This window comes from Diachasma alloeum, unplaced genomic scaffold (assembly GCF_001412515.2).
Source record: "Diachasma alloeum isolate Michigan unplaced genomic scaffold, Dall2.0 Dall_scaffold_00909, whole genome shotgun sequence".
Lineage (NCBI taxonomy): Eukaryota > Metazoa > Arthropoda > Insecta > Hymenoptera > Braconidae > Diachasma > Diachasma alloeum.
In genome coordinates, this window is record NW_021681027.1 from 62,619 (window position 1) to 85,941 (window position 23,323).

At 42.2% G+C, this 23,323-nt stretch overlaps 3 protein-coding genes across 3 annotated transcripts; all 3 read right to left on the minus strand.

The window, feature by feature from the left end:
* Window positions 1–5,191: 5,191 nt before the first annotated feature.
* On the minus strand, window positions 5,192–6,709 carry LOC114841583. Its single transcript, XM_029126615.1, has one exon. The coding sequence runs from the start codon at window positions 6,707–6,709 to the stop codon at window positions 5,192–5,194; it is 1,518 nt and encodes a 505-aa protein (XP_028982448.1).
* Window positions 6,710–6,728: 19 nt separating this feature from the next.
* LOC107045293 lies at window positions 6,729–9,135 on the minus strand. Its single transcript, XM_029126616.1, has 2 exons — window positions 7,590–9,135; window positions 6,729–7,525 (listed from the first exon to the last, which is right to left on the minus strand). The coding sequence occupies exons 1-2, from the start codon at window positions 9,133–9,135 to the stop codon at window positions 6,729–6,731; spliced, it is 2,343 nt and encodes a 780-aa protein (XP_028982449.1).
* Window positions 9,136–20,215: 11,080 nt separating this feature from the next.
* Window positions 20,216–20,737, minus strand: LOC107045294 (ribonuclease H1-like). Its single transcript, XM_015267508.1, has one exon. It carries the CDS (start codon window positions 20,735–20,737, stop codon window positions 20,216–20,218), a length of 522 nt encoding a protein of 173 aa, XP_015122994.1.
* Between the last annotated feature and the right edge of the window lie 2,586 nt (window positions 20,738–23,323).

Genomic DNA, 23,323 nt, shown 5'->3' on the forward strand with positions numbered 1-23,323 from the left:
CCAATACATTGACTCCGGCAGACAATATTTCTTTACCAATAGGTCGGATAGATCTATCAATTAATGGATAAATTTGTCCATATAACCCACCAAGAAATTCTCCGACGCCATAACCTCTCTGAGAATTATTAAATATTCCCTGAACATAGCCTCCACCTGAGCTACCGCCCCCCACTTGATTATCATAATACGTAATGAATTGAGCCATTTTTACAATTTTATACTACTCTCTAGAAATGAAGTGTCACGTGTAGTGGCCCGTACATGAATGGTATCAAACGCATATTTTTATCCCTTATATCTATTTCAATACTTTGGAATGAAGTATGTAATAGTGGAAAATAGAATGGGGCAAAGGTTATATAAAAATTCGACCCGTAAGAACAATTGACAGCATTGAACGGCACAATCCTCAACAACGGTGTTCTCGCAGTCCCAACTATATGAGAATTGCATATATCTGTGTAAATGAAAAGTTTATCCGGCAAACCTCGTTCCAGGCTAGCCGGGTACTTGCACACTTTAAACGATAAATTGGAAAATTCGAGTCCTGACCATACAAAGTCGAAACCCAACATTTCTGATAATTTTTCATTGAGCATAAGTTTGTGTACATATTTTATGCATGGTTCAGATCTACATGCACGTTTGATCATAACAAAATTTGTCAATTTATCATAAGTGAGTTGGAAATGTTTCGCTAACAATGCATTTCTATTAATATTACGAACAAGAGTGTCTAGATTAGGTAAACCATCGTGAGGTATGCCACATTGAAATGATTTTGCTTCATTGGAATTTTGCATGAAAAAAATTGACGCATCTTTTTCACTCAAATGATAAAAACTGTTTGGGAAATGAATTTCAGAAAGCCCTACTCTCCATTCTCCTTGCAATGTAATATTTATTGGTAAATATATCGTGAAATATGAAACCGTGTTACCAGGATAATATTCTTCAGAACTATCACTTGATAGCGTGATATAAAAATCTGATTCACTCATATTAAATTGACAATGTTATCCGCAGGTTCCCAAATATTGAATGAATCTGGATAACCTTTCAACTTGACTAAAACTTTCTTATTTCTCCCTTTTCCACGAGTACGTATTATACGTTCAATTTCAAACTCTTCTTTATCTATATTTATATTTACCAAAGTTAATTCACATTCATAAAAGAATCCGTCAATATCACTACCAGCTAAATCTTTTAATTCGTAAATAGGAATATTTTAACGCACATAAATTTTTCTTATTTAAAATAGTTGTTCTGTCCAATTTTCCTCGTAACCTTTCCGAAAGGCTGCCTTAGCTTTACTGATTCGAACATAATCCCCCACCTTATACATAAAGGTCCGTTTACGGGGTTTGACAGTTTTATAACGTTTCTGAATGTTATCCCAAGCCTCCTCGTTATTGTCACTAGTTACAGATACAAGCATCATCTACGTAGCAGAATGAATCGTGTGATTATATGCATCAACAATTTTTTGTAAAATATCCAAATACTTGTATGTTTTTTTATAAGTAAAATATCGCCACATACGTTCTTTTAAGGTGCGACTGAATCGTTCAACCACTGCTGCTTTTATATCGGGATTACGCGACACCCTAAACTGTATATTATTCTCAGATAGGAATTTCTGTACGACACTACCCACAAATTCTTTTCCACGATCGGTTTGAATGTAAAGAGGTATACGATTATTGTTACATTTGAATATACGTTTAAAACCTTCCAATACTTCATTAGCTAATTTATTCCGAATCGGCTCCACCCAAGCATATTTACTGAGCACATCGATAACAACGAGTAAATATAAAATATTGTCGTTATATGATTTTAGCGAGCGTAAATCGACAAGATCAGCTTCCCACACTTGATAAATATTTGACACATTAAAATGCATTCGAGGGAATTTGTATCTGACTGGTTTATGAAGAGTATAAGTGTCTTGAGCATTCAGCCAATCCTTTATTTCTTTTTCTGAAAATTTTCTTTTATACTTGGCTAAAATACTACGTGCACGAGAATATGAGACAGGGTTCGATGGGTCAAAATAATCTCGGGCAAGTGCAGTATCTATAGTTTTTCCCATCGTAACCTTTCTAGATGTTTTGGAGGTTTACAAGCCTTTCGCTTATATCCTTCTTTCCCTTCTAGACGATATGATTCTTCATCAGACTGACCGTCTGTAGGCGATGCACACAAATGTCTTCGTACACTTTTCACTGGCATTGAACTAGCTCTCCTCGTTTCGCGTTGTGGTGCAGGTTGACGTGAGGGGTTATATAAAGGGTTCCAATATAATTTATTAGTAACAAAATCACGCGGAGGATTGATACTTTGACAGAAGTGGATAAATTCAGATCTTCCCATTGGATTGAACTTTTTTCGCATCCTCAAAGCATCGTTCAAAAGGTCGATGATGCTAGAGCCTGGTCCTTTTTTGCCATCAACGGTTACCTCGCCTTGTTCGTTCCAACTGAGTCTTTTGAAAACATCTGTCTTTTTTATATATTTTAATAACCCATCGGCTTTGCTTCGGTATGTCTTCGGTACTGAACTAACAATAGCTTCATCAGAATAATTAACGGATTCAGGTATAACTACAGAGGGTATTTTCTTTTCCACCTCTGTTTGGTGAGGAACTAGTTTAGGGTGGATGTGGGATGAAAATGTGGAGGGAGATGTTGGGAAAATTATTTTAGGCGTTTTAGAAAATTATCACTATATTTGGCGTGGGATCGAACCACTTATCACAATTTCGGTACAATCTTTGGTTTCAATTATTGTTGAATGTCTAATTTTCACTGATATTGTCCTTTTGCACCTTATCTCGTTGAGTCACTGAAATTTCTGAACTTAATCAATAAGTTGATGTACTGAACAAAATTATCAAATTTATAATACTGTTTGACTGAATACGCTAGCTCATTATCGTAACGATACTTCTACACTACTACTGACTGACTCTTCCGGGTGCCGCGTTGACAGGTGTCCGTTGACCCGAAAGTTCACGGAGATTTTCGGAGATGGCCGAGTTGGTCGACCGTAACCATTTTGGAGATTTAGGCTGTATTTCGAACACCCCGGGGGCAATTCATCATCAGGGATGATGAATTAATGGTGATTTTAGTTCTGTTGATCTTCTGCATCATCGTCTGGAGGTTGCTCTGGAGGTGGTGGATCTGATGGCAGTAGGCAAAGCTTGGTGATTGGTCTATCAAGCTCTGTGTAGATTGTTCTGATGTTTTCTATGATTGGTGATCCATCTGCCTGCCTTGGTACCTCTGCCTTTGCGGTTCTTATAGTTGCGACTCTCGTTAGCCCATCTGCTCCTAGGCGTGTCGCAATGACTCGTCTGATTGGCCATTGTGCTGGTGGATAGTTTTCGTCGATCATCAGCACCGTGTCGCCAACCTTGATGTTCTCTTCTCGATGCGTCCACTTGTAGATTGCCTGATATCGTTGAAAACACTCTTTGGCCCACCTGGACCAGAATTGTTGAGTTAGCTGCGTTGCCAGGTTCCATCTCTGCAGTTTGCTGGGGTTCTTGTCGATGATTGATGGCTCTGGAATCAGTTGAAGAGGCTCACCTATCAGGAAGTGTCCTGGGGTGAGTACTTGGAGATCGTCTGGGTCATCTGACATGGGACAGATTGGCCTGGAATTTAGGCAGGCCTCTATCTGGATCACGACACTGTTGAGTTCCTCAAATGTGAGTGTTGTTGTCCCCAAGACTCTTCTAAGGTGATATTTTGTTGATTTCACCGCTGCTGCCCACTTGCCTCCAAAATGGGGTGCTAGTGGTGGTAAAAAGCTCCATTGAGTCCCATTGGTGGCGAGAGCAGCCTGAACCTGCTGATTTTCTCTGGATGTTCGGTGGTAGATTTTCTCTAGGACCTCTGCTGCGCCCACGAAGGTAGTGGCATTGTCACTGTACATGACAGCTGGAATACCCCGCCTTCCGGTGAATCTCTTGTAGGCTCCGATGAAGGCGTCCGTTGTCTGCCTGGTGACTAGCTCTAGGTGAACTGCTGATGTGGTGAAGCACACAAAAACTGCAATGTGCACTGACCCTGGTTGTGCATTCGTTGGTCTCCATTTGAGGATGGCGAATGGTCCTGCATAGTCCACACCTGTGTGGAGAAATGCTCTTGCTGGTGAGATTCTCGTTGCTGGTAGTTGACCCATCTGTTGCTGGGCCTGTCTTCCTCAGTGTCTGGTGCAGATGGCACAGCGTTGAATATATGCTCTAACTGTGCCTCTGCCGCCGATTATCCAGTATCTTTGTCGGGTATAGGCCAAGGTGAGTTGAGTTCCTCCGTGGAGTGTTTTCCGGTGAGCTTCTTCGATGACTAGTGTGGTGAGGCGTGATTGGCGAGGCAAGATTATTGGGTGAATTTCGTCTGGATTTAACTGCGAGTTCTTGAGGCGTCCCCCAAGTCTCATGATCCTTTCGTTGTCTAGTGTGGGTGTCAGCTTGGCTAGTTGATGATTTCTCGGTAGTTGGTAATTTCTCTGGAGTACTCGAATGGCTGGCCCAAAGTATTGATGTTGTGTTATTTTTACCCAAAATAACCTCACGTCGTTGAGTTCTCTTGTTATCAAGACAGGTCCCGGGGGCGTTGGCTGCCTCCTGAATCTGTCGATAGTTCTGTTGACCGTAGCTGTTACGGCTAGTAATTTAGCCATCGTCTGATATCTGTTGAGTAACTCTACAATTTCGTTGATTTTAATGGCAACTGGATGTGCTGGTGCTGGTTTTGCTTCTCTGGCCACTTCTGGGATGTCCATTGCTGGAGCGTCGATTGATGATTGTGGCCATTCTTCAGGATCCTGATTGATCCACTCAGGTCCTGACCACCACAGTTGATGATCTTCTAGCTGGCTCGGTGATATGCCTCTGGAGGCACAATCAGCTGGATTCTCCTTTCCACTGACATGTCTCCAGGTAGCATTCGGGAGAGTTTCCTGGATCTTGACGACCCTGTTGTGGACGAAGTCCTTCCATCTTGATGCGTGGCTCCTGATCCAAGCTAGTGCTACTGAAGAATCAGACCAGAGATAGGTGTCTACCTGGTCGAGTTGGAGCATTTTCTTCGTTGATGCCACTAGCTGAGTCAGTAGAAGAGCTGCTGTGAGCTCTAGTCGAGGGATGGTCATGCGCTTGAGTGGTGCTACCTTAGTCTTCGCGCATACCAGTACTGTTGATGTCGAGTCGTTGATGGTTTTGGTGCGAATATACACCACTGCACTCATGGCTACCGTTGAAGCGTCTGCAAATCCATGAATTTGGATGTTGAGTGTCTGTTGAAATTCTCAGCCATCTGGGTACAGTTACTCGGTCTAGGTCGTTGAGATTCTCTCGGAATGGCCTCCAGCGTTGAACATACTCATCTGGAAGAGGATCATCCCATTTTAGTTTCAATCTCCAAAGATCTTGTAGGAGAATCTTTCCCTGGACGACAACTGGTGCGATAAATCCCAGTGGATCAAAAATCTGGGCTATTTCTGAAGAGACTACTCTCTTGGTGATTGTCGCCGTATTGAAATCCTTTGATTTGTACCGGAATGTGTCGGTGGATTGATGCCAACACAATCCAAGTACCTTGGTGACTGACTCCTCGAACTGGATAATTTCTTCGTCAGTTGATAGGCCCAACTCATGCAGAGCTTCTGGACAATTGCTGCTCCACTTCTGTAGAGAGAAGCCTCCTGCATGGCAAAGCCCTTGTAGTTGCGTTGCGATCTCCTTGAGACCGTCTTCTGTTTCTGCACCGCCGTAAATGTCGTCAACGTAACGACCTCTGGTGAGTGTCTCTACTGCTGCTGGGAAGCGGTGCCCTTCATCTTCTGCTAGTTGTTGAAAAACACGTAACGACAACCATGGAGAGCAATTTAGTCCATAGGTGACTGTCGTTAACTGGTAGGTGACTGGTTGTTGATTCTCGTCGATCCACAGTATTCTCTGAAGATCCCAGTCATCTTGGTGAACTCGTATTTGGCGGAACATCTTTACAATATCCGTGCCAAACACGAGCCTGTGCCTTCTCATCCAAGTCAGGATAACCATTGCATCGTTCTGTAATTTTTCACCAGAATACAGTATATCGTTAATTGACATACCTGATGAACTGGGGCTGGAGCCATTGAATACGACTCTCAGCTTCGTTGTGATGGCCTCCTCTCTCAGTACCCCGTGATGTGGCAGATAGTAAGCTGGCACGGGTTCTGGAGTCTCTGGTGCTATTCTCATATGTTCCAGTGCTGCGTACTCGTTGATGAACTCTCTGTACAACTGGGAGTATGCTTGATCTGTGTTGAGTCGACTCACGATCGATTTGAGTTGACGTGCTGCTTTGAATTTCGATTCTCCGAGCGCTGCTGCTGAAGTTTTGAGGGGCAGTCTCACGATGTATCGCCCGGTGTTGTCTCTGCTATGAGTTGCTCTAAAGTGCATCTCGCACTCGTACTCATCTGGTGAAAGCTCTGATGTTGATGATCTCTCGTTTGGCAGTTCTTCCTGGACCCAAAATTTCTGGAGAAGCTCTAGAAGTTGTTCATTCGAAGATTCTCGTACAGCTGATAGAGATACCTTTATTGAACAATTTGTGCATTCGATTGGTCCGGATAATATCCAACCGAATACTGTGCGTTGGCCAACTACGCTCGATTGCTCTGACTTGAGAATGTCATCCATGATGATCCGCCCATAGTTGTCAGCCCCTAGTATGATGTCGATTGGTCCAGGCCTGAGATAATGNCTCGTACTCATCTGGTGAAAGCTCTGATGTTGATGATCTCTCGTTTGGCAGTTCTTCCTGGACCCAAAATTTCTGGAGAAGCTCTAGAAGTTGTTCATTCGAAGATTCTCGTACAGCTGATAGAGATACCTTTATTGAACAATTTGTGCATTCGATTGGTCCGGATAATATCCAACCGAATACTGTGCGTTGGCCAACTACTCTCGATTGCTCTGACTTGAGAATGTCATCCATGATGATCCGCCCATAGTTGTCAGCCCCTAGTATGATGTCGATTGGTCCAGGCCTGAGAGAATGGGAATCGGCTAGCTGAAGATTCTGAAGTGAGCCGATCCTCGCTGATGAGCATGAAACTGACGGAATTATTGTGGTGAGCTTCTTTAGAATGTGGGCGTTGAGTTGCAGTTGATGAGTCCCACTGTTCGATTGTAGAGTGACTGAAACTATTCCTCTGGTGTATCCTGAATTAATTCCACCAATTCCCACTAGCTCCACTGTTGATGCCCTTCTCTGTAAATGCAGTTGATTAACTAATTGTGCGGAGATAAACGATACCTCGGAACCCTGGTCGATGAGTGCTCTGGCTTTTGTCGTGAATCCTCTCGGTGATATGACTTTTACTCGTGCTGTTGCCAACAGCACTGACTGTTGATCTGCTTCTCCTTGGTGAGTTTCGTGGTTGATGTTCTCTGCTTTCTCATTGATCATTTTGTTGTTGAAGTTCACTGCTACTGGTGGTGATGTACTGGATTCTAATGTTGAGGAATGATCAATGAGATGGTGAGTGTGCTATTGCGATTGAATTCATTCACTCACTGTTCCCGTGATCTTCTTGCTGCCTGGATGTTCCAGCAGTCTGGACGGGTTCAGCTTGAGTGCGTCTGGCTGGAGGCGGGCTCATCGTCCATGAACTCCCTCCATGGATGAGAGTGTGGTGATATCTGCTACATTTGTGGCACTTCTTTTCCGACGTGCACTTCGCCTTCGTGTGTGGCCCCAAGCAGTTGAAGCACAGCCCCTTGTTGATAATGACGTCGTTTCTCTTCGCTGGGTTGAGCTCGATGAACTTCTGACAGGATGGTATAAAATGCTTGTCCTGACAGTAGGCACAGCAGTTCCTAGGAAGTTGTCTTTCTGGCTCCTTAATTTCCTGCTGTTGAGTTGCTGCCGTATAGGTGCTCCTTTTCTTTATTGGAGCTGACTTCTTCGTAGCTGCGTTGAGTTCCTTTGATGATAGCAGCTTGGCACCTGCGTTGATCCCTCTGCCGCAGGCCTCGATGAACGCCACGAACTCCTTAAGGCTCGGGAAATCCTTTGAGTCTCCCAGCTTTAGTTCCCATTGCTTGAGTGTCTCTGCATCAAGAGATCTCCTCAGTAGATGGGCTATCAGCTGTTCAGCGATGTTGTCTGTCGTCAGCCCCGTCACGTCTTGTAATTGATCTAGGGTCTCCAATGCTGCTGCTCCGTTGGCGCTGAGGTTCTCTTCTGTTGCTTGGGTGATTTTCGGCAGCGTCAGGATCCTGTTGAATAACGACTGAGCGACGAGTCTAGGGTCTTCGTACTTCCTGGTGAGTTTCTGCCAAGCCTTGTCGTAGTTTTCGTCCTTGGCCTGAAAGGTGGAGAGGAGAGCTGCTGCTGGACCTCTCAGGCATCCCTTAAGTCTCACCAATTTCTGTACTGGTGGAATTGACGTGACATTTCCCACCAGTGACAAGAAAAGGTCACTGAACTCCTTCCATTCCTCCGGTTTCCCATCGAATGGCTTGATGTCAAGACGTTTCAGCTGATTTGCCTGGCTTTGATCTGTTGAGCTGCTGACTGAATCCCTTTTCCTTGCCAGTTGACCCTTCAGCCGAGCAATGAGCATCAGGGCTTGTCGTCTTGTTTTGGTGGCTCGTTCATGGATCCTTTCGTTCACATACTCGTGATCAGGGGGAAGAAACTCGGCTAGATTGGCATAAATCTGAAAATACTCGCTCCATTCTGCCTCAATTATCCCCTTGTGCCCGTCTAGTTCTTCTAGGGTGAGGTCCTCTTCGGTTTCAACGTCCTGCGGGAGGTCATGATAGATCTCCATCAGAGTTTCTACCTTAAACGTTAATAGTCTTAATTGACCTTCCTGTTGCATGGTGAGTGCTGTTTTTGAAGCTGCAGGCGTTGACTTTTGTTGAGCGGGCTCCTTTGATCCTGACGATCCACTTGGACTGATGATTTCCTCATTAGTGGTGATTGGCTGCGTTGTAACTGTCTCATTTCTTGTTGACAGTTTCTCTTCTTGTGAGACTTGCTCGCTTTCCTCGCTTTCACTCTCTGGGTATTGAGTTTCTTCTTTGGGTTCGTTGACTTTAGTGTCGTCTTCCATGGTGATTATCTGTGCTAGATTGACGGTTTGGGTGAGTTATCGGCTGTTGAATTGGGTGAGTTACCGACCGCTGAGTTGGGTGAGTTACCGACCGCCGAGTTAGGTGAGTTACCGACCGCCGAGTTAGGTGAGTCGCCTGTTGCGTGGCGCACGTGGCCAAGCGTTGGTGGGCTTCGGCGTCACTCGTCACTCCCGAACCTTCCCGATTTCCGACACTGTAACTCTCACTTTGTCCTTTGTTAACCCGACACCCTTGCGGGTGTAAACACGTCGAATGTTCTAGAAGTTTCTGTTGACGTGCCCGTGTGAACCCCGAATGTTTTTCGACACGAGGCGTCCCTTAAATTTTTTCCACAGCACTATCACACGTTTTCACCCACAATCCGGCTCGAAGGACCACTGTTTGGTGAGAAACTAGTTTAGGGTGGGTGTGGGATGAAAATGTGGAGGGAGATGTTGGGAAAATTATTTTAGGCGTTTTAGAAAATTATCACTATATTTGGCGTGGGATCGAACCACTTATCACAATTTCGGTACACTCTTTGGTTTCAATTATTGTTGAATGTCTAATTTTCACTGATATTGTCCTTTTGCACCTTATCTCGTTGAGTCACTGAAATTTCTGAACTTAATCAATAAGTTGATGTACTGAACAAAATTATTAAATTTATAATAGTGTTTGACTGAATACGCTAGCTCATTATCGTAACGATACTTCTACACTACTACTGACTGACTCTTCCGGGTGCCGCGTTGACCTGTGTCCGTTGACTCGAAAGTTCACGGAGATTTTCGGAGATGGCCGAGTTGGTCGACCGTAACCATTTTGGAAATTTAGGCTGTATTTAGAACAACCTCTATGGCCTTTGCTTCACCGGTTGGTTCGTTTTCCTCCCTATTGCTATTTATGTGGAATAGAAACCTTGTAAAAATTTTATAGAATTTATTCCACCTTGCGCAATCATCCTTCGGACCCTTACTATTCAAAATATTGAACAATTCACTATCAAGTCTGCTCACAGGATCACCGGGGGTTTGAACAGATGGCAATCGCGAGTTTCCATTACCCAGGGATTTTGAAATATCGGTACTAGGGGTCATCGAGGCATACCGATTAACTGTATCTTCAGGAAGTAATACCATTTTCCTTGCATTTTCCATATTTAAATGTTTTTTAATACAAGAGCTGTAATAATAGGAGCTAGAAGAAGTGGTAACAATGAACCTCCTTTTTGATTTATAATTTTTTTCTTTTCTAAAGTGTTTCTCTTTTTCTTATCAATTAATTTTCGTAAAATCGACTTATATTTTTTCAAAAAACTTTTCTCAGACTTCTTCAAAGGAATATTACCTTTCAAAATATTTAATGATCATTCACAAATAATCCGTACGAGGGCCCTATCAGCGTGCTGTATTATGGCCTTCGTTGCTTGGGAGACGCGTAAACTAGTGCTTGCAATAATGCTGAATTTTTAATACCAAAGGGATGTCGAGCTGGATTGCTCACGGCACGTCTTTCTTTCGCCATTAGACTCGTGCAACTGGTACATTTGTCGACGAACTACCATTATTTATATCATTCTGCTTACGGGGAATGTAAACATAATGATTTCGATCAGAAGGAAATACACAGGTGCGGAAACGACAATTTTCAGGTGTAGACTGCTTCAGGTCGATGAGCAAATAACCATGAGGTCGTGACGTAGCATCGAAATGAGCCTCTTGTACAACCGTGGGATTCTCGGGGACTACCTGTCTAGCCAAGTGGGATATCTGTGCACGGTCACGAGGGTTTTTAAAAGCCACGATGTAACCTGTATTTAAAGATATACCCCTCTGTCCTTTATCTTGGTGAAATATATTTTGTGAGAACAGAATCACGCTCAAATTTTTATGATGACTCCCTTTAGTAAAAAGATCGACAACTAATTCTTTCGAAGACTCACGCATTAGATCGTCGAGTATCATGAGTTTAGCCGTGTTATCATTGAAATCTCCGGCCCCCGGAAAACCCTCGCGAAACTCTACAAATTTTTTATCGTAATCTGAGTATCCCGGCTGCCATTCGGCATAATAAAATTTTTTTTTCGAAAACTCGACGTCACATATTTGATCAATTTCTTTGATAAAACATTTAACAAAAACTGTTTTGCCGCATCCTGAAGGACCACAGATCATTGTCGTAGAAGGATGTTTCCACCTCACGTCCATTTTGACTTCTGAAATTATGGGGATAGATACACGGTTTTTATAGTATAAGAAAAAGAAGACAGCGTTACATAAAAATCAATTTATTCACAAAAATTTTCTCTCTCGTTGAATATGTATTGTTCCAAAATTATTACAAATTGAGACTACATCCTTTCTTAATTCTAAACATTTTTCTAAGGCGTACACTTCTCGTGACAATATTCCTAATTGTTTTTCTATTATATACAATAATCGCACAATTTTTACATTCTTTACATGTTCTTTCTCACGCAACCATTCTTTCAACTCAAAAATATTTTTTTGTAGACGTTTGAGTCCTACATTTATTTCCCAATCTTGAGAACTCTTTTCTCCAATAATTTGGTTGAAAACTGATTTTTTGTTCTCCATGTTCAACACACCAAAAAGATTCGACAAGTAATGACAGCGTCAGTCATTTATTCGACGTCTTTTCACGTATCCATAAGGAAGCGTTGTGGTGGGAGTATCGAAGCGCCGTTTGGGACCTGTGGCGCGGATAATTTTACTCTCCCCGCGCGTCACAACTTCGTGTTCTTTTGTTCTTCGGATACTACGAAACTATATGCAAACGGGGTCTTTAGTTCCTTCTGCAAGTTCTCGTATGGATTGAATATCGATTTTTTTCCTATTTTCAACATCCAAACGGACTCCTTTCATTTTGCAACATTCAACAGTGCCTCTCTTCCCCTGTGAGTGGATTATCTTTGACACTTTTACATTTGAAAATTTCGCTAATGAATAAAATTTTATATCCTTTTTCGACGGCTAATTTGAGCTCAATTGACGTCCAAGTGCCTAAAAATTCTCGCTCGGATACTAATGCATGAGGACAATCAGTTTCGATTTGATTTTCCAAACACGTTCGACATAGAGGGAAAAATTATTTCTCGTAGGCGCGAACAGGTAATACCGCATGGAATAATGTCTGCGGAGCTAACACACGGCATTTGATAAGACCCTCAACATTTGTAGTATCATTTTTCGGATAGATTTGATCAATTCTATCCGATAAATAAATTTCAGAGTGTCCCACCGGGAAACTACCCGTCTTTAAAACGTAGGGATACAACGAGCATGCATCCTCATAATGTATTTGTTTTCCCTGCTGAACCTCGTAGTGGGTCACGGTGTTACCTGTGTGCCCCCCAAAGAAGGCATCACGAGGATTCAATAGGGTAAACACTTGAACGTCAATAGAATCGACATACTCTCTCAATGCTGAATTATTCTTCTTCTCGGTTACGAAATCGCACTCCCACATTTCAATTAACTCTACATCATAGCACTGAATCTCAATATTACGCATTTGTGTGTTCCAATAACGATCAGTTAATGACATACCATCTCGATGTGCTTCTTCCCTATTGAATGGGAAACATTTAAAACAACCATGCCAGTAGCAACCGTGAAATTGATAAGTATATTGCTGACCGTTATCATCTATACGATACCCATCCAACTTGATTTTATTTAATACATACACTCTCTCTCTACCAGCGTGTTGAATACATATATTTTGTGATTTTTCCAACCACATTAGCCACTCATTGGCAACAAAAGATTGTGACTCAGCCATTCTATAGCCGTTCCTTGGAATCACACCTATGTGATCGTCTTTGAGATAATTTACTTGGAAAATTTGCATGCACGTTGACGCAGTTATGACACATCTGGAAAAGGGGAAAATATTTCCAACTTTCAATATAAAAGAGCGAAAGAGCATTGCAGAACATCACAGAATAACAACATCCTGCACACAGTAACGTTCGAGTTCTTTTTTGAAGTCGAATACATATTTTTTCTCACTTTCTCGTTATACCATTCTTCAAACTCTGTAATGCTTTTCTGATCTAAAGCCTGTATTCCAAAAGTTTCTTTGGAAGGCATAATACCCACATAAGCCTGATTTTCTTTCGTGTTAAAATATGAGGAAAATATCCTTTTGATATCCCTGTTAAGCCAAAAGTTTTGGGGAATGCTGATAGAGGCATTTGAATATAATTCAAGCTATCGATGAACTTGACATTGTCATATTGCATTAACATAATGTTACTCCCTGTGAGTATCGTTTCTACATTTGGTATTTTTAATTCCATAACCGCGCGCAATAAAAATTGTCCATCATAACTTTTTGCATTGTATGCAATGCAAATAACTTTACTGTAAAATTTTTTCAAGTTTTGAATAACTTCCATAAAATTGTCAACGGCATCATCCCCGTGATATCTATACTCACGTTGAGGACATACATGCCAAGGACTTATGCTAGGTACAGAACGTTTATCCATTTCACATACATCATCATCCGCTAAGCTGGCGCACTCTTCGCACGTTATTTGTGCAACATAATAATTAGGAATATGTAAATTTACAATTACACCGTTCTCCACACGTTCCTCATCTTGACAAGTTTCAAAATCATAACACACAGAAGTTTCACATTTTCGTCTTCGCAGGATATTCTGCTTCCTGGCATACAACTTGACTTTTTTTATGAAACACCCATGTCCAGGCTCCCGATATTTACCACATATCGAACACCAGTTTTTTCCACGCTGATGAGTTTTTCCCGCAATAACCAAAGAACCACAGACTTGACAAATGCGCCTCGCGGAACAAACACTTTGTATCCCATAATAGGATGTGTCCTCTTTGTGACGATCAAAACAGGTCACGTTAGCGAAAGAACGAGGACACTCAAAACATTTTTCTGGTTCTTCAACTGTGCACGGTGGTGATGTTAAACACATTGAACATTCCCCTGGACATCTGTGGGTCAATTGTCTTTGGAAGCCACCCTGACACAATGTAGACCAATGTCTGTAATTCTTATTAATAAAACGATGGATACAATTGATCGGCTCATAATGATGAAAGTCTGTATAAAAAGCTATATACAGCACATATTTTAAATCGTACCCTAGCTCCTCAACCCTTCCAATACCGTTGTAGAATTTGGAGACGGGTTTTTCAGCATCCTTCCGACACTCATAAATTACGAGGGCCGCATTTTCTTCACGAGCCAGATAATTTTGATATTTTTCTATCTCGTCCAGTCCACAACCTTCTTGAGGAACATCAACTCCCGACACTATGGAAAGTTCAATAGCACAATTTCGCTGAGTGTCTCTATGTCCATCTCTGACTCTATCCCATAATTTCCTTTCTTCAGCTGTCCTTTTCTGTTGTTTGTTTTCTTTGGCTACATACAAAGCAACCACAAGAGAACGAGGGAGGCACAAATTGTCAGTATTGTTAATTATTATTATTTTTTTCTATTTCATTGGTTTTATCGAAGTAATTCTTGATTTTGTAATGTCCGGAGACATTGTCCAGCTTCGAAGGACGAGTTTTAGTTTTATTTTCTAATTATCAACGACTTCTAGCCAAAATTATCCATAGAGAAGTGATAATTTTGCTCAATCCTCTATTTCTTTTATTATTATAGGACGACGCTAATTTTCTTGCTTTTGCCTGATAATTCGGTGTGCCAACTTGTTGACACTTGAATTTGAATTCTTATTTGAGGATAAGGGACAGGAATATTAAATAATAAGGAAATGCCGGAAGATATCCCTTTTTCTCCTATTATATTTTCTAAACTTTTAGTCACATTATTTGGTTTATAAATTTTTTTATAAGAAATTGAAATTACTTCCCGGATCTAAATTTTGACTCTCTATCCTTGGATGCGATTTTGAATTTTTTTAGAATGCATTTTATTTTACTCACAATGGGTATACTTTCGCCTTCTGGTAATCCAAATTTGGGGTTCAGGATCTCTATTTCAGCCTGAATTAATTTTCCACTGAGTCTATTGCGAAAGTGATTTAATAATACACTTAGTCCTTTTCACAAAAATCTTTAAGTTTAACTTTTAACAATTCCTATAAGCTATAAACTGCAACAAAAGTTCATTGCCCGAGAGAAGACAGGAGTGTGTTCACAGCTCTTCCGAGAGTTCACTTGATATTAAAAAATCGATGCGCTATCCTGGGACTTGGCAGCATCGGAGTGCGTTAGATTTACACACTAATGCAGAATCGGAAGTTTATTTAATAATTGCCCTTTTTTTTTGGTTCGGAAGACAAAACTAATTTTGATTGAAGACAGCAGTAGGCCAATCGCGAGATCCGAACGATCACTTTTAATTCCTCTAAAAGTCACTAACGAGCGCCAAAATCTCGGTTCACTCGAAGAGCCCGAAACGAGCGACCAATTTTGTAATACTTCCGCCAAGGTATCTTCACCATCCGCGAGGTGACTAACGACTGACTCTTAGGGAGTTAAAATTTTGGTGTTTCGGGAGTGCTCATGCCTTCCACGAGTTCAAAATTTCGTCACGGATTGGGAAACAATCGGCAGAGGTATCGGGGTTGTCGTTCGGGCGGGCATTGACCATCGGAGGAATTCACAGCGTCGGCGATTTATTTGGCCATTGACTTATTTTGAAATCAGGTATAATAAGATTTCTTGGGTGAAGAAATCGTTTCGGTTTCACAATTGATGGGTCGATATGGATTGTTATTATTATTTATCTTTTGTGATTATTATTATATTTTATAACATAATTCCGGACATCACAGCCCCCGCTCAAGATTGCTATTTTGTATTGTGGTTGGATTCAAAATCAATTTTGAGGAGTAAAGCTCGGTGATGATTTTATTTATTTGAAGTGATATGGTTTTATGTATTTGGGTTTTGCTGATTTCATTGAATCGGTGCAACCGAGGCCTTGAGCGAGGGAGTGCTGACGCGGTGGTTTGTGGATTCCTTTCGTTCAGTTTACCCGCTGCCCTGATTCAGTCGCATTATGGACTAATTCCCTTGTAGAAAAAAAAGATCGTGGAGGCAATTATTGTTCGTTTATTTCATTGTGTAATTATTAGTGTTTGTGTTTTGATCTGGTTTGTAACTTATTTGTTAGGGTAGGATGGATTCTGGAGAGGAGAATGTGGGTGGTGAGGTGTGTCTTCCTGATGAGGTGGCGCAGGTGACTCCCGAAGATGTGGTTCACGCAGTGGTTCCCTTGTTGTCTCAGGCTGATAGATTAGACGCCCTGGATGGTCTAATGTCCACTGCTGTACCGATCATTCCTGATTCTATACCTATCTACCTTGGGGAACACCCTTTTCAGCGGAACCCTGGTGCCGTCCGAGATCTGGTGCTTCTTCTCCATGTGCGATTCATTGAGTATTGCTGGCGGGAGAGTTGGCTATGGTATCTGAGGGACGTCGGTGGATTTACTCCGGTGGTTGAGGGAATTGTGGAGTGGTTGAATGTTCTGGGGAATGGGAATATTCCCCTTGAATTTGACTGGACGGAGGGTTATCTGTTGGTGGGAGATCAGTTTGGAATGGACAGGGATCTGGCGTGGCGTTATTTCTACTTCAGGAAATGCCCCCAGGTAGATTGAGTTTTATTTTTCTCTTATTATTATTACTTTATTGTTTTTTTTTGTGAGGGTTAACTTGAGGCAAAATTATTTGTTGAATTTCAGCGTCCAGGAAGTGGGTTATCTGCGGAGATTTTCCGGGGCTTGGCTTTGGGTTTTGGATTGCCATTTTTGATCGAAGGATTCGAGGCTGCCCTTGACAGGGGTTTGGAGGAGTTGATGGATCAATTGGAGACTCATTATGATCGTTATCAGAGTAGTTAGCTTTCCATTTTTGTATCATCGGGTTGTATTGGGGGAATAAATCTCTATGTTTATAAGTTGAGTTAGTGTTTCCATTTATACCGATGATATGGATGAGTTTGAATTCGAGCAGCAGTTGACAAAGTCGCCGTGGGTGGCGCATTATCGTCTTGCTCGAGTTATCAATTGGCGTGGTCTGGATCAAAAATGGCGTAACCCCTTCCTGTCACGCATCGTTCAGCGAGGTGCCGCGTGGTGATGGTAATAGTCTCTTTGATATATTGAAGATTTATTATCTGGTGTAATTGGGATTTTTCAGGGGTGTGTTGGAGGGGTTTTTTGTGATTGATTGGAAGCGGAAGAGGGGATAGACTCTCGTAAGTTCTCTGTGAGGATGAGGTGAGTTTCAATTTTACTATTATGAAAAATTTTGTTATTATGAATCTGCTTTAATGTAAATTTTTGTATTTTTTTTTACAGGGATAGTTCAGGTTTTGGTTAGATTCGTGTACATCGTTACTAGTCTGTTGGCAGTGTGCTTCTAGGGGTGAGCTCTACGAATCGAAAGGGATGCAGGTCATGGAAGTTACTGTAGTGGTTTTTACTTGTCTGTTTAGTCAATTCCAGCCAATTCGTTCATTCAGTCAATTCGTTTAATCTCGGGTGGATGGGAGGGGGGACAGGTCTCACGCCTGCCCAGCTGGTTTTTTCTTTCTTGCTATATTTTTTTTGTAGCATATATATATATATATATATATATATATATATATATATATATATATATATATATAAATAAATAAATATTTGAGGGGCTGGAGACACGAAATTTGGTTTCAGTTCGGCTGGGGGAGTTCGAGATCTGTCCCGACTCTGTCTGATCCTATCCCTAGTATCTGATTTCTTCGCCTGATTTTATTTGTTTTGGGAAGTTTCGAATTATTTTTTTTGTTTATATATATTTTGCTCGTATTTCGGGATTATTAGTTGATATTGTTGTGGCTACTTTGCTGCTTTTAGTCTAACATTATTATCCTTATTATTGTTATCATATTCCCCCTTTTTTTTAGGAATAGAGAGAGAGAGAGAAAATATACTCGTTCGTCGGTATTTCTACATTCTCATGCAGACAGGAACTGCTTGTAAAGCCATCGGGGGTGAGCTATCTTCCGGTTTCTGTATCTTCTTGGGTGGAGATGGTGTCGGATAAGGAGGGATTGTGGTTAGTTCGGCCAGGGTGATGGTGGAGACTCGCAGGTCTTGGGCTTTCTCTATAGTTGGTCTTGACCTTTTGGAGCTAGGTTTCTTTCTTTGATCTTTCGCTCTCTGGTAACAACATGTGATGATAAAGAGGAGTGACAACCCTCTTTTGTAGGCGATCGCTCTACCTATCATAGCAACTAGGGAGATAGCCCCGGTGATGCTGCAATTCGTGAGCGTTAGGATCCGATGGTAATAATCTTCCTGATGGTGTTGGCCGATTTTATTCGTTTCTTCGATGATGTCTTGCATGGATTGGTCAAACGGACTGTTTTGGCCGTCGATAGGTAAAGGATTCAGTTGAATATTGGTTAAGGTATGTAGCTTTTCAGGTATTCTAGCTAATAGGGGAGTCATTGCTGACATATTCAACGTTGCAGATACCCCGTGGATGACCGGTAACTGAGTTTTAATGATCCCAGCGTTTTCAAGGGTGACTGTCGCTGTTTCTGCAGTGCAATTTGGATTCAGCTGGATGATCCCTATCCCATTTAATGTTAGACTTTCCTGTGTGTTGTCTAAGCAGGAGATTTCCAATTTTTCCGATAAGATTGTGGAGAAGAGCCATCCCTCTGTGTAGGTTAGTCTGGTCCATTGAGTCTCGAGATCGTTTGTCAGACGTACATCGCAGTTTTGGTAGGTTTTGAATTTTATTTCCAATTCAGGGGAGGTGAAAAGTAATTTCTCGCAGGTGGGCCGAGCGGTCGGTTTGCGAAGGGGTACGGTTTTTGGGCATCCTAGGCAGGTCTCTAACGGGGTACAGCTTTTGAGGTATTTTTCGTTGATCGAGGCATAGTTTTCATGAGTCTTGGAGTGCAGGTAGTACTCTTTCGATGGCTCGATGTAGGAGGCGATAGCTTGGTTGCCTTGGACTAATTGAGGGGTCTTGCATGGGATGAGCTTATAGAGGTCCATGTAGTCTCGTGTCAGTAGGGGTATGTTAATTATGACAAGAAATCTCTCGCTATGATACGCCGTTTCCACGGTGGATATTTGCGATAAGAGTGCTAAATCTAGTTTGTTTTTGGAGATGGGGAGAATCCTGTCAGTAGCTAGTTTCTCTATTTGGATCGCAGTTTCTTCTATCTGGCGGTCATTCATCAATGTAGGATGTATTTTTCCATGTTTTGCTTGTTCTATAGCCTGAACCATTTTGTTTGCTCCTTCGATGTATTTCCTGGCGGCATATTCTACTCGTGCTGTCATTTGACTGGCGGAGTTCGCATATTCTACGTCGGTTATTTGGTTGGCAAACCTATTGTTGGTGGAGACGACTTCGTCCAGTCGTCTTTGTTGAACCTGGATTTGCTCAAGATTTCTATTGTGCTCCTTTTTGATGGAGTTGATCTCTGCCTGGATGATATGGGTGGAGTTTCCAATAAGATGAGTAATTTTCTGCTGGTCTTGGTACAGTCGATCGATTTTCTTGTTTATATGTTCGAAATCGTTGTAATACATTCTACCGAATATTTTCCGGCTTATAGTTCCTATGAATCCTAGTAGTGGTGATCGGGATTGTCTTTCTCTGACGTTGGACTGTGGCATTTGGATAATCTTCCGAAGGTGATCTTGGATAGCTGCCAGTTCACGGTCAAAAGCATCGAAGATTTCCATTCCGAGGACCTCGGAGCAGTATTTCGTATTTTTCTTCTGTTCACACAGGTTGTATTGGTGGTAAATCACGTCTTGCCCAGGGTATTGGTGTCCAAGCATGTTGTTGACGTCAACTGTCACCATCAGCCGCCAATTTTTATTGATGAACCGTATTTGATCTATTTTCTCATAGTATAGCCCAGGATTGTGTGGTATAGGCATAATTTAGTAGGTTCTTTCCTGTTTTTCTTGGCATAGGGCGAGCGTACTCCAGGAGTATATCCAGATCTTCCAGTGTAGGGGTGTCATCCTTGGTATCCTGTAGTTAATTCAAAATATTTTTTTTTTCGTTTTTTTTTGTTAGTGGTTATAGGTAATTGGGTAGTTTTTGGCGGCTCTGGAATGCTGAGATCCTATGGGATTTATTTTTGACCCGATCTTCGCGAGTTCATCTGCTTTTTCATTCCCGTAGATACCCCTGTGCCCTGGTGAGAATTCGAATTCTACGTCTATTTGTTGCATTAATCCGTCCAACTGTTGCAGTAGATCTCTGTTGACTACTGGCTTTGCTTTAGCGTTGAGCCATCCATAGGTTTTCCATTTGTCCATGTGTCCTGTCATGCAACTAATCAAGTATTTTGAGTCCGTTATTATTTTGATGGCATTTATATCATGCTGTAGACATATTTTACAGGCCTCGATGGCTGCTAGGTTTTCTGCAGTGATGTTAGTGACCCTTATTCCCTTTACAGCCTTGTAGGTGTTTAATGGGTGTTGATGTGCGAACCATATTCCGCTTCCGGCGATGGCATTATCAGTTCCATTGTATAAGTATGACCCGTCCACATAGACGGGAATACGAATGGAGGTGTTGGAGGTCATCGTTCCTCATTCCTGTAAGTGAGAATGTGCCTCGTTAGATTGATTGCATCATTGGACTTGATTGGCAGGTCTGGTTTACCAGTGACTATTCTTCTTGACAAATTTTAAGGTTATTGGGATGTTGCATAAATTTGTGGCCTTCTTCTGTTTCCAAGATTACATTACCCATCTCAGTAATGTCGGCTATCTCGTATGGACCTGTGTATCTTTGATCCAGCTTATTCTTGACAGGCTTTTTTTTTACATAAAAGAAATTTCCGACTTGTAGCTGTAGAGGGTTCAAGTGTCTGTCATAAACTTTCTTCGAGTGCATCTTAGATTTCTCCAAGTTTTCAAAGGCTATCGTGTGTATTTTATCGAGATCGTGATGAGATGTACCATGAAGTCATTGTAACTCTCGATTTTATCTTCATCGTGGATATTGGAAGGTATTCGCGCTCGTTTCCCGTACAGTAGTTCAAACGGGGTGAAGCTGGCTGAGCTGTAGACCGTGGTGTTATAAGATAACATCGCATAAGGGAGAAGTTCGTCCCAGTCGGTAAACTCATCTGTAAATGCTCGGAGGTATTGGACAAGCACATGGTGGCTCCTCTCGAGGGCTCCATTGGATTGTGGACGATACCCTGACGTCGTCACATGATGGAATCTGAGCAGCCTTCCCAGCTGAGTGATCAGTTTGCTGGTGAAGTTGGTCCCTTTGTCTGAAAGAATTACCCGAGGTATACCATATAGGGCTACGTACTGTGTGGTTAGAGCCTGTGCCACGGTGTGTGCTCGGATGTCTTTCAGTGGGATTGCTGCGCAGTGTTTTGAGACATTATCCTGTATTGTCAGGAGATGCTCGTTTCCCTTCTTAGTCCTGGGCAGTGGTCCCACCGTATCCACTGATATTTTGTCGAATGGCTCGCTTGGGGTATCGGTGATGATCATGGGTTGCCGTGTTTGCACTCTCTGGATTTTCTGCAGTTGACAAATTTTACAAGCTTTTATATGCCTTTCGACCTCTTTCTTGATGTCCGGCCAATAAAATCTTTCTCGGATTCTGTTGAAGGTTCCGACGATGCCCTTATGTGCCCCCGGCAGGGTTTCATGGCATTCTTTTATTATCTCAGGTCGTAGCGCTTCTGGAGGCATGTAAATTTTTCCGTGGCACAGCACAAATCGGGTTGGGTGTTCATGGAATTCTCTTTCTAAGGAGTATTTGATCCTGATATCTTCATCGATCTCATCTCCGGGGAGGGCCATTCTGACTTCTTCGATTTTGTATTTCTCGAGGGCTTCTCGCAGATTTTTGAGGCAGAGTTTGAGAATTTTGTTTTGCTCCTTTTCGAAGTGCCATTGTTTCACGATGAAGGAGAGCGTGTAGAATTTGCGACACTTTCTGACCATGACTTGGTCTAATCGAGGTTTCAGGTTTTTGATACAGTTTAAGTCGATTAGGTTCAGGTCTCTGAGCAGTTTGGTATTTTGTTTGGTCACTTCACCATCCGCAGCGATGAAATGGGCGATGTTGCCCCTGGTGAACGTGAGTCCATCCCTTGTTTCGCTTACATTCGTGGCCGGCTGATAATGCTCGCTGGGAGGTATGGTAATCTTATCATCCACGATAGGATCTTCTTCTTGAGTCACCTCGAGGTTTTCCTCTGGCCTACCGAAGTTCTGGGTATCATAGAATATTGGAAAAGGTAGCCCTTCGCTGGATTTATCTGGAGTCGCCCCCGGTATCGGTGTGTTCTATCCGCTCTCGTCTTCTGTAGGGCGGGGGTTGCAGGTGTTAGGGGTTCGTGGCTTTCGTTGATTGTGTCGAGGGTTGGTGCTGCTGTTCCTTAGTTACTTCTTCTCGTTGAAGTAAGTTGTTCTATCGAGAATAACTATCGTGGAGTTACCTAAGACCTTGAACACGTTTGGATCCCTTCATCAATTGAATGAGGGGATGATCCTGTTAGTGGTACTTATCTGGGGCACAGTGTGGGCATGGCTGACTCGTTTAGCTGGTTAGATTCTGTTATCACTGAGTGCCTTCCCTTGAATTGGCTTTGTTCAGCTGTCGCTTGAGGCGATGTAGTGTCTTTATCAGCAGAACGTGGTGCTTCCATGATGGAGGATGATGTGCTCTCCTGATTAGGAGTTTCTTCTGATAGGTCGCCAGCTGATCGATCATCTGGTTGGATTCGCTGAGAGTCCTCTAATGCATCAGTAGTCTCAATCAGGACGCGGGAGTTCTCTTCGTATTCCCTCATTTGTTTCTCAAATTCTTGGATGGAGTGGTTTAAACTCTCTGAGAACTTGTTAAGCTCAATGGACCTCAGGCTTAACCTTTTCAATTCGTGCAGAGGAATAGGCCTTTCGATTTCTTGATGGTTTGAGTTAGTAGTTGATTCCTTTGCTTCTTCTTTCTCTCTCATTTCCTTAATAAATTTATCAAGTTTCGAGAACAGGGTGGGTTAGTGTCCTCGTCATCATCCCTCTCTTCTGGAAGTTCCTCAGTTTCAATTATGGCTGGTATTGATAAATCCTCCTCTCGATTCTCTTCGAACACATCATCGTTGTTTTCCTCGATATTTTCGATTGGTAGAGCTTCAATGC